The sequence below is a fragment of the Oncorhynchus gorbuscha genome, linkage group LG01, assembly GCF_021184085.1.
Source record: "Oncorhynchus gorbuscha isolate QuinsamMale2020 ecotype Even-year linkage group LG01, OgorEven_v1.0, whole genome shotgun sequence".
Taxonomy (NCBI): domain Eukaryota; kingdom Metazoa; phylum Chordata; class Actinopteri; order Salmoniformes; family Salmonidae; genus Oncorhynchus; species Oncorhynchus gorbuscha.
In genome coordinates this window covers 34,852,182-34,867,717 of record NC_060173.1, presented here as the reverse complement: position 1 = coordinate 34,867,717, position 15,536 = coordinate 34,852,182, and the positions used below count along the sequence as shown (strand labels likewise).

The 15,536-nt window shown below is 45.7% G+C and overlaps 1 protein-coding gene across 2 annotated transcripts in view; it reads left to right on the top strand.

Annotated features, from left to right (window-relative positions):
- The window catches only part of LOC124036579 (talin-2-like), a 231,754-nt gene that overhangs the window by 104,643 nt on the left and 111,575 nt on the right, over window positions 1-15,536 (top strand). The window contains exons 45-57 of one of the 2 annotated variants that reach the window (XM_046351326.1): window positions 5,013-5,179; window positions 5,437-5,620; window positions 6,067-6,192; window positions 6,863-6,979; window positions 7,609-7,794; window positions 8,284-8,391; window positions 8,507-8,612; window positions 9,124-9,129; window positions 10,234-10,358; window positions 12,672-12,797; window positions 12,885-12,947; window positions 13,090-13,272; window positions 13,375-13,500. In XM_046351326.1, the coding sequence (XP_046207282.1) occupies window positions 5,013-5,179; window positions 5,437-5,620; window positions 6,067-6,192; window positions 6,863-6,979; window positions 7,609-7,794; window positions 8,284-8,391; window positions 8,507-8,612; window positions 9,124-9,129; window positions 10,234-10,358; window positions 12,672-12,797; window positions 12,885-12,947; window positions 13,090-13,272; window positions 13,375-13,500 (1,623 nt within the window). The remainder of the gene's footprint in view (window positions 1-5,012; window positions 5,180-5,436; window positions 5,621-6,066; window positions 6,193-6,862; window positions 6,980-7,608; window positions 7,795-8,283; window positions 8,392-8,506; window positions 8,613-9,123; window positions 9,130-10,233; window positions 10,359-12,671; window positions 12,798-12,884; window positions 12,948-13,089; window positions 13,273-13,374; window positions 13,501-15,536) is intronic. The other variant, XM_046351337.1, reaches the window with a different exon arrangement.

The following is a 15,536-nucleotide window of genomic DNA, read 5'->3' as shown; positions in this document are numbered from 1 at the left end:
GTAAGGAAGCAAGCCTGATGTTATTATCTGAATGCCAAAATATATATTTCAGTTGATTTGTTCTGCACCTTGGCTTTTGTTACTGCATTTGAACATGACTAGGCTTTGAATAAGTTAGGATTTCTACTTTAAGTGAAAGAGAATGTAATTCCCTTGAATGGCAGTTGCTTACTGTGTTCTGGGTAGCAGAATCACTAAGGGGTTTTGTGAAGAAAGAGTCCAGGTGTGAATGTCGTTTTGGTATCAGGGGAATAGGTGAGAATCGGCTCCAAGGATAATGGATTGTTATAATAGAGCGTTCTCCACTGTGCCTGAAAAACCTTGTCCCCCTGAGCCCTATAGCTGGGGGAAGAACTGGGGGAGTGAGTAAAGCAGACCTACATTAACTGTTATATTTGCTATGTGTTGTATTACATTAACAACTTGTGCTGTACAGTAGCCGTGAAGATGAATATCAATTCAGTGCTTCAGTTCATGTTCTCATGGTTACACTTCCTGTACATAGTGAAATTAGGCCAGTTAGTCCTTTCTGTGACCCTACCACTAGTAGAAGATATCGCTGGTTTTCAATGAGTCTGCATTAGAATTTCTTTCTTCCCTCACCGCATGATTTCATTTAAGACTCATTTCAGACATGAATCATTTGTGGCCTCGTGCGTGTGGGGAGCTGAACCTTGAGGTGCCTCATTTGAATTTTACTCTCATGGTGTTTCGTTTGTGAGGGGCTGCAGACGTCTGTCTGTCTGTCTGTCTCTCTGTCTGGATTAGGAAGGATAGAGAGCACTGTGTGATGCAGCGTCCAGAGTCATTAGTTTAATGTGTTTGTGCAGCAGTAGGCTCAGAGCTAATGCACGGTTCCCCCTCTCTCTCTCTCCTGCTGCTAGCTCCCTTCTCAGTCCAGCTCTCTCAGATTGCCTCACAGTCAGCCCTCCCATTACCTTGATTCACATCTTGATTTGAATGCAAATGGGAAGCTTTAATCAAATGACGATTTCATCAACACGTTATTTGGTATGGGGGATCATGTACTGTAAGCCTTGGATCCTGAATGGTGGTTGTTATTCACAGATAATATCAGATGGTATGCTACAGCTCCTTTATTTTCTCATAACAACATAATTAGGTCAGAGTGAATGATTTGTTTATGATCATGCTGTGTTTGGATGCTTATTGATAAAGACCCAGAGGTGCTGCTTTTAATTCCCACCACTCTCTCACTTCAGTATCTTGCCTGGTAATTTTCAGATACAATTTTTGCTCTTTTTGTTGGCAACTATGTGTGTGTTTTTCTATACCTGTTCGCTCATCTCCCTACAGGCTTTACAGACGCACCCCGCCACTTGGCTGCAACCCTTCTAATTTAGTGTACCGTTCACGCACAACCCATGTGGAATTCCAGGTCTCTGGCAGTATTTGAAACTACCAATCTGTGGTCAAGAACGCCAAGTTCATCTCAGCCTATGCTGAGACAACACTGCTACTCCAGCAGCTCTTTGTTCATCTGACTACGTTTTTTCTCATAGTCTGAGAGCATCTGATCGTAGCAGTGGTGGCACAGGCCTACTCATTTCTCCTAAATGGAGATTTTCTCTTTTCTCCCTCTCTCACTTGTCCATTCAAGCTTAATATTATTGTCATCTATTGCCCACCAGGTGCCATTAGAGAGTTCCTCAATGAGCTTGACATCTTGATAAGCTCATTTCCTGACGATGGCTCACCGCTCTTCGTACTTGGCAACTTCAACCTCTCAACGTCTGCCTTCGATGGCCTAACTTTCCCAATCCCCTCCAACTCACACGGAAATACGCTTGACCTCATCTTTACTACAGGCTGCTCGCCTTCTAATCTCACAGCAACCCCCCTCCAGATATCTGATCGCTACTTTGTTTCCTTTTCGGTCTCCCTAATCTCCAGCCTAACCACTCAACCCCTACCCAGATGGTCATGCACCATCGCAATATTCTCTCTCTCCTCTTCTATCCTATCATCTCTCCCTTCTGCTAAATCTATCTCTCTCCTGATTCTGCCTCTTTGGCCCTACTCTCCTCCCTTTCCGTATCCTATGACTCACACTGTTCCCTTTCCTCCCGGCCGGCTCGGCCGTTCCCTCCTGCCCCGTGGCTAAATTACTCATTGTGTGCTTACAGAACAGGCCTGCGGGCAGCTGAGCAAAAATGGAGAAAAACTAAACTTCCCGACGAACCTATCATCCTTTCATTCCCTCCTCTCTACCTTCTCTTCCTCTGTGTCCACTGTTAAAGCTACTTTCTACCACTCTACATTTCAAGCTTCTTCTTTTAACCCTAGGCCACTCTTTTTCACCTTCTCCTCCCTCCTTAATACTCCACCCACTCCCACTCCCTTCTCTCTCTGCGGACAACTTTGTCAACCACTTTGAAAAGAAGGTTGAGGACATCTGCTCCTTATTCATTCAGCCTATTGAGTCCACTGGTCTCACTCACACAGAACTACCCTACGCCTTGACCTCTTTCTGCCCTCTCTAAATTACATCCTGCGACTAGTGAGGTCTGGCCACCCAACAACCTGCCCGCTCGACCCATCCCCATCTCCTCCTCCCTTCTCCAGAACACCTCTGGAGACCTTTTCCTATTCCTTACTTCCCTCATCAACTCATCACTGACCACTGGCTGCATCCCCTCTGACTTCAAAATAGCCCAAGTTGCTCCCCTGGTGCCCCAGGGTTCGATTATAGGCCCTCTCCTCTTCTCTCTAAACACCAAGTCACCCGGGATTTGTCATATCCTCACATGGTCTCTCCTATCATTGCTGTGCAGATGACACTCAACTACTTTTCTCCCCCCCCCCTTTCTGACACCCAGATGACAACATGCATCTCTGAGTGCCTGGCAGATACAGTTGAAGTCAGAGGCTAACATACACCCAGGTTGGAGTCATTAAAAATGTATTGTTAACAAACTATAGTTTTGGCAAGTCAGTTAGGACATCTACTTTGTGCATGATGCAAGGATTGTTTACGGACAGATTATTTCACTTATAATTCACTGTATCACAATTCCAGTGGGTCAGATGATTACATACACTAAGTTGACTGTGCCTTTAAACATCTTAGAAAATTCCAGAAATGGCTTTAGAAGATTCTGATAGGCTAATTGACATCATTTGAGTCAATTGGAGGTATACCTGTGGATGTATTTCAAGGCCTACCTTCAAACTCAGTGCCTCAAAAAGAAATCATCCAAGACCTCAGAAAAAAAATTGCGGACCTTCACAAGTCTGGTCCATCTTTGGGAGCAATTTCCAAACACCTGAAGGTACCACATTCATTTGTACAAACAACAGTACGCATGTATAAATAAACACCATGGGACCACGCAGCCGCATTCCGCTCAGGAAGGAGACGCGTTCTGTCTGCAAGAGATTAACCTAATTTGGTGCAAAAAGTGCAAATCAATCACAGAACAACAGCAAAGGACCTTGTGAAGATGCTGGAGGAAACCAGTACAAAAGTATCTATATCCACAGTAAAACAAGTCCTATATCGACATAACCTGAAAGTCCACTCAGCAAGGAAGAAGCCACTGCTCCAAAACCGCCATAAAAAGCCAGACTATGGTTTGCAACTGCACATGGGGACAAAGATTGTACTTTTTGGAGAAATGTTTGGCCGTAATGACCATCATTATGTTTGGAGGAAAAAGGGGGAAGCTTTCAAGCCGAAGAACACCATCCCAAACGTGAAGCACAGGGGTGGCAGCATCATGATGTGGGGGCGCTTTTCTGCAGGAGGGATATATGTGGATATATTGAAGCAACATCTCAAGACATCAGTCAGGATGTTAATGCTTGTTTGCAAATGGGTCTTCCAAATGGACAATGGACAAACCAAGCATACTTCCAAAGTTTTGGCAAAATTGCTTAAGGACAACACAGTCAATGTATTGGAGTGGCCATCCCAAATCCCTGACCTCAATTCTATAGAAAATGTGTGGGCAGAACTGAAAATAAATGTGTGCGAGCAAGGAGGCCTACTAACCTGACTCGGTTACACCGGCTCTGTCTAGAGCAATGGGCCAAAATTGCTGCCCAAAATGTTTGACCCAAGGTAAACAATTTAAAGGCAATGCTACCAAATACTAATTGAGTATGTACACTTCTGACTCACTGGGAATGTGATGAAAGAAATAAAAGCTGAAATAAATCATTCTCTCTACTTTTATTCTGACATTTCACATTCTGAAAATAGTGGTGATCCTAACTGACCTAAAACAGGGAATTTTTACTCTGATTAAATGTTAGGAATTGTGAAAAACTGAGTTCAAATGTATTTGACTAAGGTGTATGTAAACTTCCGACTTCAACTGTATCTCAACTTGGATATCGGCCAACCAACCCTAGCTCAACCATGACAAGACAGAGCTGCTCTTCCTCCCGGGGAATACCTGCCCGCTCAAAGACCTCTCCATCATGGTTGACAATTTCAGTGTCGTCCTCCCAGAGTGCAAAGAACCTAGGCATGACCCTGAACAACACCCTGTCGTTCTCTGCAAACATCAAAGCAGTGTCTCGCTTCTGCAGGTTCATGATCTACAACATCCGTGGAGTACAACCCTACCTCACACAAGTCCTAATCCAGAAACTTGTCAGTTCCCGTCTGGATTACTGCAACTCGCTGTTGGCTGGGCTCCCCGCTTGTGCCATCAAACCCCTGCAATTTATCCAGAACGCTGCAGCCCGCCTGGTTTTCAATCTTCCCAAGTTCTCCCATATCACCCGTCTCCTCCGAACACTCCACTGACTTCCAGTCAAAGCTTACTTCAAGCACAAGACCATGGTCTTGATACCCTACCTCTTCAAACAGTATCTTAAATAATCCTCCTCACTTCTACCCCCCCCCCCCCCCAAACCCTCCCCTCTCTTTCTAGCTCTGACTCTACTTCCGCTACTTTGAGGAAAATTGTTCTTTCTAAATGACTAAAAAGTCATTGTGTGTATGTTGCATCCCATGTATGTCTGTGTGTCTGTCCATGCAGGTTGCCAGGGTGCTGTCTGCACTGCAGGCAGGTAACAAAGGTACTCAGGCCTGCATCACAGCAGCTAGTGCTGTGTCTGGCATCATCGCGGACCTCGACACCACCATCATGTTCGCCTCGGCCGGAACACTCAACCCTGAGAACGAAGAGACCTTCGCTGACCACAGGTGAGACTAGAGCAGGTCACAGTAATGAGGTGAACACTATTCTGTTGAGATTACCTTGGGCCAAACTCATTATGTCCACAGAAACCACAAGCCGAGTAGAGGTGAATGAAGGAATGAATAGAATGGATGGACTTTGACCTCATACAAGATGGCTTTCTTTTAAGGAAAGGGACTGTCTCTTCCCATGAGTGTTCAATTCAATACATTTTTATTTATACCAATGGGTGTTTGACAAGCTGTTGTGTGATGTCCCTCAGGGAGAGCATTCTGAAGACAGCCAAGGCTCTGGTGGAGGACACTAAGCTGCTGGTGTCTGGGGCAGCATCCAGTCAGGACAGACTGGCCCAGGCTGCCCAGTCCTCAGTCAAGACCATCACCATGCTCACTGACGTGGTCAAAATTGGAGCCACCAGCATGGGCTCTGACGACCCAGAGACTCAGGTAATACACTGGCCGCACCCTGTTTTACAACACATAATTACAACACATAATTGTAACAATCTTTCATTTAAAAAAAACTTTTTTACCCCTGATAAATTTGTCGTATTTCAATGTATATATATTTATATTACATACCTCTAAGTAGTCCAATAGTGATTTAACATGTATGCCCATGTATTCTATAAAGGTCATCCTGATAGGCTTGTACTGTTCTGTTAGTCTGTTGTCATTCTGTTTAGCCATTCTGTAATCAGGCCTTTTGATACACAAATTTTCTCCCTGTGTATTTCTCCACTACATTCTATCAGAAGTAGCATTGCTCCAGGTAGAAGTGATAAGGCCAGGCTCTGTTAAATCCTTTACCTCAGGTAGGTCTGATAAACCTGTACTCTGTCCATTGTGTTGTATTAATGTGGTCTCTCTCTCTCCCCCCTCCCTCCCCTAAGGTGGTCCTCATTAATGCGGTGAGAGACGTGGCCAAGGCTCTAGCTGAGCTCATCAGCGCTACCAAGTGTGCTTCAGGCAAGCCAGCTGATGACCCGTCCATGTATCAGCTGAAGAGTGCTGCCAAGGTACTGTAAGACATACACTGCTCTAACATAGAGAATATACCACGCATGTTAGACACTTTGGAGTGTCCATTTGTCTATTCAGCCACCCTTGTTTTACAGAAATGAAGCTTCAGTATAAGGAGATGCAGATCATATCTATACAAGATGCTGTCTCTTTGTCATGGCTGTATTTTCTCCAAGAAACACAAATGGTGCTATTTCAGTGTGTGTGTGTGTGTGTGTGTGTGTGTGTGTGTGTGTGTGTGTGTGTGTGTGTGTGTGTGTGTGTGTGTGTGTGTGTGTGTGTGTGTGTGTGTGTGTGTGTGTGTACCAGTATCACCGAGATGGGTATCAGGGTGTGTGTGACTCATGCTTGTCACAGGGGGTGTGAACTCTGAGCAATCTGTGATCACCACTGTGACTAGGTCTAGAGGCTCCTTATGTCCCACACTCTGTGCAGAGAGAGAGCCACTGACTAGGGCTTTTACTGAAGCCCAGCCAAACCTTGCTTCAAGGGTTTTTCCTCCTGGTCTGAAATTTGTATAGTATTGTCCTTCTTTACTGTTGGCAGGCTGTCAACTGAGACCCCATTCTGGTCTCTGGTGCTAGGGGGGAGACAACTCCACCTGCTGGCCTGTCTCTCTGTGTTCAGTAAGTGTCCTCCTCACATCTCTCTCTTTATATCTGACAGGTGATGGTTACCAACGTGACGTCCCTGCTGAAGACTGTGAAGGCTGTGGAGGATGAGGCTACTCGCGGGACGAGAGCCCTGGAGGCCACAATTGAGTGCATCAAACAGGAGTTGACAGTAAGACGCCCTGAAAGTCTCCCCTTCCCACTCTGTACTAGTGATATATCATAAAGGAGACCCAGGCTGCCAGGCTGGTTAATGACAGGGTGGTGTGCCGGTGTACTGAATGCTGTACCTAAGTGTTTTTACTCAACCTTAAACTCTCTGATATCTAGTCCATCTTTGCCCCTCCTCCACAAAGCCCTGCAGTCTTCTCATTGCTCTTATCAGGGATTGTGTTGCAGACACAGGGGGAAAGAGAGCCAGAAATGTTAATCAGCTTGGTTTTGCTAGTGATTTACTGCTACTCCTTATCAGTGTACCCTCAGGACCACAACAGGTGTTACCTATGCTGCAGCGGCGAAATCCAAATCAAACACAGCCCACTTAGCTCATAATTACAGCGGCATCAGTAACAATAGGACATTTGTCCACCTCACTTGTTTACTTGAACAGTGGTTGTGAGCCCGGGGTGACTGTTGACAGTTCAAGACTAACAATGATAAAGGCCAGGAGCATTTTCTGGTCAGGTCATATGGTCAGAAAAACTCCTGTCCATAGTAATGATGCACCAACCTGTGAATGAAAGTAGGTCAACCAAAGTGGCTGTCAGTGTAGTCACAGTGACTCATGCTGTGTGTGCACAGGTGTTCCAGTCCAAGGACGTCCCCGAAAAGTCGACCACACCGGAAGAGTTCATCCGCATGACAAAGGGCATCACCACGGCAACGGCCAAGGCTGTGGCAGCAGGAAACTCTGCCCAGCAGGAGCACGTCATCGCCACGGCCAACCTGAGCCGCAAAGCCATCTCTGATATGCTGACCACCTGCAAGGTGATAATACATCCATCCAGCTCTGCCAACTCCGGCCTCACATCCTCTCACTGACACCACATCACTCCCATACTGCCGCTTTGCCAGGGAAAACATGAAAGCAGGGCAGCAGGGACTAGTTTAGATGTCTGGTGTGACTCTCACTGTTCAATGTCACTCAGTCTGGAATGTTAGTCATGAAGTCCTTCAGGCGCATCACAAAAGTGGGCTTACAGCAGTGAACTGACCGGGGGGGAAAGGAGGAAAAGGCTTATGGTGATTTTAACGAAATTACTTTGGCTGCCCCACCTAACACTGCTGTAGCAATGCAGTAGCGATATTAAGGCCGTATTTCTATACAGGAGAGCCTAGTGGTCTTCAGCATACCTTTTAAACACCTTTTTATATTACTTTGACTTGATAGTCAATATCATTAGGCAGAGAACCTTATTTTCTGAAAATAATATATAAACATCCAGTCCGTTGTTGTGTTGTCCCGCTCTCCTCTAGCAAGCGGCCTGTCATCCAGAGGTGAATGAGGAGGTGAGGAATAAAGCCCTGCTCTACGGGTCAGAGTGCACCACTGGATACATCCACCTGCTGGAGCAAGTACTTCTGGTGAGATGGAGAATACAGTACATTACACAGACAACACCTACCTTCTGTTAGCTCGGCCTGATAACATGTGGCTCCATGACTTGTTGTGTGCGTGTCTATCTGTCTGTCTGTCCAGGTGCTCCAGAAGCCCACAGCGGAACAGAGGCAGCAGCTGGCGGTACACTCCAAGTGCGTGGCGGGGTGTGTGACAGAGCTCATCCAGACGGCTGAGGCCATGAAGGGTGAGGCTGCCACACACACACATTCACCTAGAGAAGCATAGTTAGACCAGACTACAGCATATTGCAGAGACCCAGTATATCATTCTGACAATTTATTCAAACAGTAGCACACAATGTAAATTAGTTTAGGGATGTTTTCTTCCCAGGGTGTATAATGGCTTTGTGTGAGTAGAATATTCACAATAATGAAAATACCAAAACCACCCCGTTTATCCACAGGTTGTAGATGTAGACAGATAATATAGAACATTTGCTGTAGAGTGGGCTTAACATCCTGAGTCATTGCAATGTAAATTGTCAACATATTATTTCAGTAGGTTGGCTATCACATGTATGTATACCAGGAATGTTTCCTCCAGAAGCCCTGCTGCCTGCCGTCCATATCTCTGACAGGACTAATATATTGTGTTTGGGTGAGAATTGGATCCCAGCATACAGCCAACGACCCACTGGGGCTATCCATTTCACATGCCTAATGTCTCTTGTTTTCCCTCTCTCTTTCATGCCTCAGATGGAGGTAAGGGAGAGATGAGGGTGTTTGGTTCCTGCCGATCACCGTTCACTCAGGCATATAGGGGAGCTAGAGGGGAGGGGGATTGGGGGGAGAGGGGAGGGATACTGAACAAATTTCCCCAGGGTTCAACATAATCTGGAGAAACATCATTCCATCTGCTTTTCCAAGCTGTTCCCAAACAGTCCTGTTTTATGGCCACTTTATAACCTATAAAGAGTGACAATGATCCATTGAAAGTACACTTCTTCAAACTCTTATTTAACCTTATTTAACATTGAGGCATTATAATCACTATCAGTTGATCAATCAAATGTATTTATAAAGTCCTTTTTACATCAGCAGTTGTCACAAAGTGCAATACAGATACCCAGCTTAAAACCCCAAAGAGCACGCAATGCAGATGTAGAGGCACAGTGGCTAGGAAAAACTCCCCAGAAAGGCATGAACCTACAGTAGGATGAATCCTAGTGAGGAAGAAGGCTCTGAGAGGTGGCCAGTCTTCTTCTGGCTGTGCCGGGTGGAGATTATAAGAGTACATGGCCATTAAGGCCGTATCATTCTTCAAGATGTTCAAACATTCATAGATGACCAGCAGGGTCAAATAATAATCACAGTGGTTATAGAGGGTGCAACAGGTCAGCACCACAGGAGTAAATATCATTTGGCTTTCCATAGCCGAGCATTCAGAGGTCAAGACAGTAGGTTTGGGAGGGGCAGACATACCCTAGCCCCCCGGCACATAGCTAGACTATTGCAGCATAGATACTGGAGACGAAGACGTGGGGTCGGGGGACACTGTTGCCCAGTCTATCGACAGAACTCGGCAGAGTGGAAAACCTGCATGGTAGATCTGCTTGGCATTGTATGTTCAGAGGTATAATTCTTGTTATCATTTCATGTGTGGAGTTGTGTTTGTGTGTTCTAAATTGACTGGTGACTTGTGTTATGTGTGGTGGCATTTTTATAGAAAGGGCATAAGTGAAGTGGCATTGTCTGAACTGGTGATCTGCCTTGGTGGTGTATGCTTTGGTTATATTTGTGTCTGTGTTAAGAGTTGTAGTATTACTATGATGTGTTGGGATTATACCTCTCGGTGGTGTGGTTTAGGGTCAGAATGGGTGGACCCTGAGGACCCCACTGTCATCGCTGAGATTGAGCTGCTGGGAGCGGCAGCCTCCATCGAAGCCGCAGCCAAGAAACTGGAGCATCTGAAACCCAGAGCCAAGCCCAAGGTAGGCCTACCAGTCCCCTTCTCAACCTCCTCCGACCCCTCCCTCAACACCTCCCAGAACAGACCTCCACCACAGAACACACCTGTCTACTAACCTATCTACTCACTCATCAGGAAAGCTACCTGGGCCAAAGATAACAGAAGTTCACATTGACTTTGAAGTACAGTAATCTGTTAGTCTCAGAGCTGCTTTTGGAGGTTGTGAATATGTTGGCAGGGAATAGGAGTATTGTGTGAACTGTAGCCTACCTCTAAAACAATGCTGACTCAAGACAGCCTACTTGTGTGTTCTGTGAGCTCGCAGAATGCTGATATATTTACGTCTGTTAGAAGGTTTGGTTTGGGGAGCAATCTGGTGTTTTTAGAGAGAATTTGTAGAGCCGTCTTGCCAGGAGACAATTACATTACTGGGACCTGAAGCTTATGTTGGAATGAGTTCACATTGTGATGATCTGTCTGAAGCCTATTGAAGGAAGGTCATCCTCTTTGTTGAACCCATTTCATTTGATTTATTGCAGCCTTCTTCTTTCTTTTTTACACTAAAATGAGAGGGGCCTTTCTCAGCCCAAGGTATTCTTCCACTTCATGGAGTGATATTAAACAAACCAACGTAACTTCTCTGAAAGGAAAAAGTTGTCTGTAAGAACACTATGAACATCTTTGTGAGCTTTGTCTGTCTGAAATTGAAGTACAAAAGTTACACAGCTAGTATGAATGGTTTAAGGTGTGTGTGTGTGTGTGTGTGTGTGTGTGTGTGTGTGTGTGTGTGTGTGTGTGTGTGTGTGTGTGTGTGTGTGTGTGTGTGTGTGTGTGTGTGTGTGTGTGTGTGTGTGTGTGTGTGTGTGTGTGTGTGTGTGTGTGTGTGTGTGTGTGTGTGTGTGCGTGTGTGTGCGTGCGTGCGTGCGTGCACCGTACCAGTACAGCTGTAGATTGGACCTCAGATCCTCCCAATACTCTTCCTTCTCTCCCTGTAGTGCTCTTGGTCTACTTGTTTTGTGTCTTTGGTGCATCAGATCTGGTCCCTCTCTCCAGCTCTCTGGTGCACAAATAAACATGGCCGGAGAACCTCCTGTTTTCATTAGAAACTTCCTGATGGCCTTCCGGTTCAGATTTCAGCAGGGCCCAGTGTTTATAAGATGGAGGTGTAGGGTGGTTGGCTTCTTTAGGATGGCAGTATCTGTCTGCCCTCTAGTGATCTGTTAAAAATGGTGCATACTTTCTGCTTCCACAAGGCAGAGAGAGGCGGGACAAAGATTTTGAGATCTTTTTTTCTATTATGAAACAATCATTCTTACCAGCTACAGTATACTATGTGTACTACTATATCACGCAAGGTGTAGATTTACTTAGACCTCAAAATATCAAGCACACAGTACACCGTGTGAAAGGGACACCGTATAAAAGATCTAAACCATGATGAGGTACTGTCTTACTGATTATCTACAACCCCTGCTGTTCACCTTCTGCTCCCTCCTTTCAACTTTCCCTCTCTGTGCCCTTTCTGCCCTCCCCAGCATGCTTCACTCTCCCTCCATTCTCTTGAGTTGTAGACCTGGAAGCCTTCTCTGCAGGCCTCTGTCTGATATGTTTGATATATTAGGTTGTTATTCAGTCCAACTATATATCAAACATATTCCTACAGTGTCCCGCCCTGTCTCCAGCCACGTGTCCCTTGTGTGTTGGTTCTGCTGGCATGATCTATGGTCACTGACTGGTGTAGTCTACTGAGACAGGAATTACATTATTTGTAATTCCAATGTAATTCATTATCCTTTTAGAATGGGTGTTTCTCTACTGTATGAATCTTGCAAAGTGTTTGGTTTGGATTTTCCAACAGCAAACAGTATTTGAAGATCTGTTGGAAGGATTCCCCATTATGAAATGTGTTGGTGGATGTGATTGGCCGGTTACTCAACATAGCACCATAAAACAACCAATGGAGTTTGTTGTTTTGTCTTATTGCCACAAGATGTCGCCCTAAGTGGATTTCCATTGTTAAATGTGTGGTTTTGCCATAGAGATAGATAGAGAACTCATATCTGTGACAGCATGGGCATTTCCATTCTGAAATAGTCCATGTTCTTCTTTACTATTGGCTGAACCCTCCTGATGACCTGGTCTAGCCCAGACCTCGTTCACTGATTTTAATCTGGTATTGTGATCAGGGTCACCAGGAGGGATCAACCAATGAAGTTGGAAGTCCCACCGAGTTGACTACATTAAAATGGTGGAAGCCCTCAAGAGCGCTGCCCATACTAACACAGCCTTTTGGCCACTAGAGGCCACTATCATTCTCTATGGGTTTTGCTTTCAGCAAGCAGATGAGACGCTGGACTTTGAGGAGCAGATCCTGGAGGCAGCTAAATCCATTGCTGCAGCCACCAGTGCCCTGGTGAAGTCTGCTTCTGTTGCCCAGAGAGAGTTGGTGGCACAGGGCAAGGTCAGCTACAACTGTTTTAGAATAATCGGTGTCTGAATGTAACCTCAGCAAAAAACAGTACTGTATCTCTCTCACTCTACTCTCCAGGTAGGATCCATTCTTGCCAATGCTGTGGATGATGGCCAGTGGTCTCAGGGTCTCATATCTGCTGTGAGTTCCCATCATTGTTTATATTTTTATGTAGTATTATGACTAAACTTTACTGTGAAACTGTGCATGGAGAATCAACCTCATATCTACTGAGTTGTCTGTCTGAGGCAGTACCCTAATGTATGGTTGCTTTTCCCTGTAGGCTCGGATGGTGGCGGCAGCTACTAGTAACCTGTGTGAGGCAGCCAATGCCTCTGTGCAGGGCCACTCCAGTGAGGAGAAGCTCATCTCTTCAGCCAAGCAGGTGGCAGCCTCCACAGCTCAGCTCCTAGTGGCCTGTAAGGTCAAAGCTCAACCGGACTCCGAGGCCATGAGGAGACTGCAGGTATAATCCTACTAAACACAACCCACTGGGTTCCACTGCTGTCTCTCTGACTTCACCTCTACACACTAAGATGGCATTAACCGCGGGGTTTGTCTCCATAAGGCTGCTGGGAACGCGGTCAAGCGGGCATCAGACAACCTGGTGAAGGCGGCTCAGAAAGCTGCCTTTGATAAAGCTGATGACCACAGGGTGGTGGTCAAGACCAAGTTCGTGGGTGGCATTGCTCAGGTGAGATATCAGTTTAGATTTAAAATGTTACTTTGTACATTTTCCACCTCTACCTCCTCAACTGTTCCCAGCTTTATAACGTTGCTTTCACATCCAAACATTTTCCTCTCTAAATGGTTCTGAAATTGAGGTAGGCCACTACAGTATGACTGAATCACACATCATCTGCATTTCAAATCTGTGGTTGAGCAGGCATCCGCAGCTCCCTCAAGATCAAGTCACAAAGAGTTATTCTGCCCCAGCAGACTACTTATCCACTCCATTTTCATCCATGACCAAATGTAGAGTAATTGAAGAGTGAATATCTACCCCGTGGTGTGTGTGTGTAACACTGAAGTGTGTGTGTAACACTGAAGTGTGTGTGTAACACTGAAGTGTGTGTGTAACACTGAAGTGTGTGTGTAACACTGAAGTGTGTGTGTAACACTGAAGTGTGTGTGTAACACTGAAGTGTGTGTGTAACACTGAAGTGTGTGTGTGTGTGTGTGTGTGTGTAACACCGAAGTGTGTGTGTGTGTTTAACACCGAAGTGTGTGTAACACTGAAGTGTGTGCGTGTTTAACACCGAAGTGTGTGTGTGTGTGTGTGTGTGTGTGTGTGTGTGTGTGTGTGTGTGTGTGTGTGTGTGTGTGTGTGTGTGTGTGTGTGTGTGTGTGTGTGTGTGTGTGTGTGTGTGTGTGTGTGTGTGTGTGTGTGTGTGTGTGTGTGTGTTTCACTGAAGTGTGTGTTTCACTGAAGTGTGTGTTTCACTGAAGTGTGTGTTTCACTGAAGTGTGTGTTTCACTGAAGTGTGTGTGTTTCACTGAAGTGTGTGTGTTTCACTGAAGTGTGTGTGTTTCACTGAAGTGTGTGTGTTTCACTGTGTGTGTGTGTTTCACTGATGTGTGTGTGTTTGTGTGTTTCACTGAAGTGTGTGTGTTTCACTGAAGTGTGTGTGTTTCACTGAAGTGTGTGTGTTTCACTGAAGTGTGTGTGTGTGTTTCACTGAAGTGTGTGTGTGTGTGTGTGTTTCACTGAAGTGTGTGTGTGTGTGTGTGTTTCACTGAAGTGTGTGTGTGTGTGTGTGTGTGTGTGTTCACTGTGTGTGTGTGTGTGTGTGTGTGTGTGTGTGTTTCACTGAAGTGTGTGTGTGTGTGTGTGTGTGTGTGTGTGTGTGTGTCACTGAAGTGTGTGTGTGTGTGTGTGTCACTGAAGTGTGTGTGTGTGTGTGTGTCACTGAAGTGTGTGTGTGTGTGTGTGTGTGTGTGTGTGTGTGTGTGTGTGTGTGTGTGTGTGTGTGTGTGTGTGTGTGTGTGTGTGTGTGTGTGTGTGTGTGTGTGTGTGTGTGTGTGTGTGTGTTTCACTGAAGTGTGTGTGTGTGTGTGTGTGTCACTGATGTGTGTGTGTGTCTGTGAAGTGTGTGTGTGTGTGTGTGTCACTGAAGTGTGTGTGTGTGTGTGTGTGTGTGTCACTGAAGTGTGTGTGTGTGTGTGTGTGTGTGTGTTTCACTGAAGTGTGTGTGTGTGTGTGTGTGTGTGTGTGTGTGTGTGTCACTGACTGAAGTGTGTGTGTGTGTGTGTGTGTGTTTCACTGAAGTGTGTGTGTGTGTGTGTGTGTGTGTGTGTGTGTGTGTGTGTGTGTGTGTGTGTGTGTGTGTGTGTGTGTGTGTGTGTGTGTGTGTGTGTGTGTGTGTGTGTGTGTGTGTGTGTGTGTGTGTGTGTGTGTGTGTGTGTGTGTGTGTGTGTGTGTGTGTGTGTGTGTTTCACTGAAGTGTGTGTGTGTGTGTGTTTCACTGAAGTGTGTGTGTGTGTGTGTTTCACTGAAGTGTGTGTGTGTGTGTGTGTTTCACTGAAGTGTGTGTGTGTGTGTGTGTTTCACTGAAGTGTGTGTGTGTGTGTGTTTCACTGAAGTGTGTGTGTGTGTGTGTGTGTGTGTTTCACTGAAGTGTGTGTGTGTGTGTGTGTTTCACTGAAGTGTGTGTGTGTGTTTCACTGAAGTGTGTGTGTGTGTGTGTGTGTGTGTGTGTGTGTGTGTGTGTGTGTGTGTGTGTGTGTGTG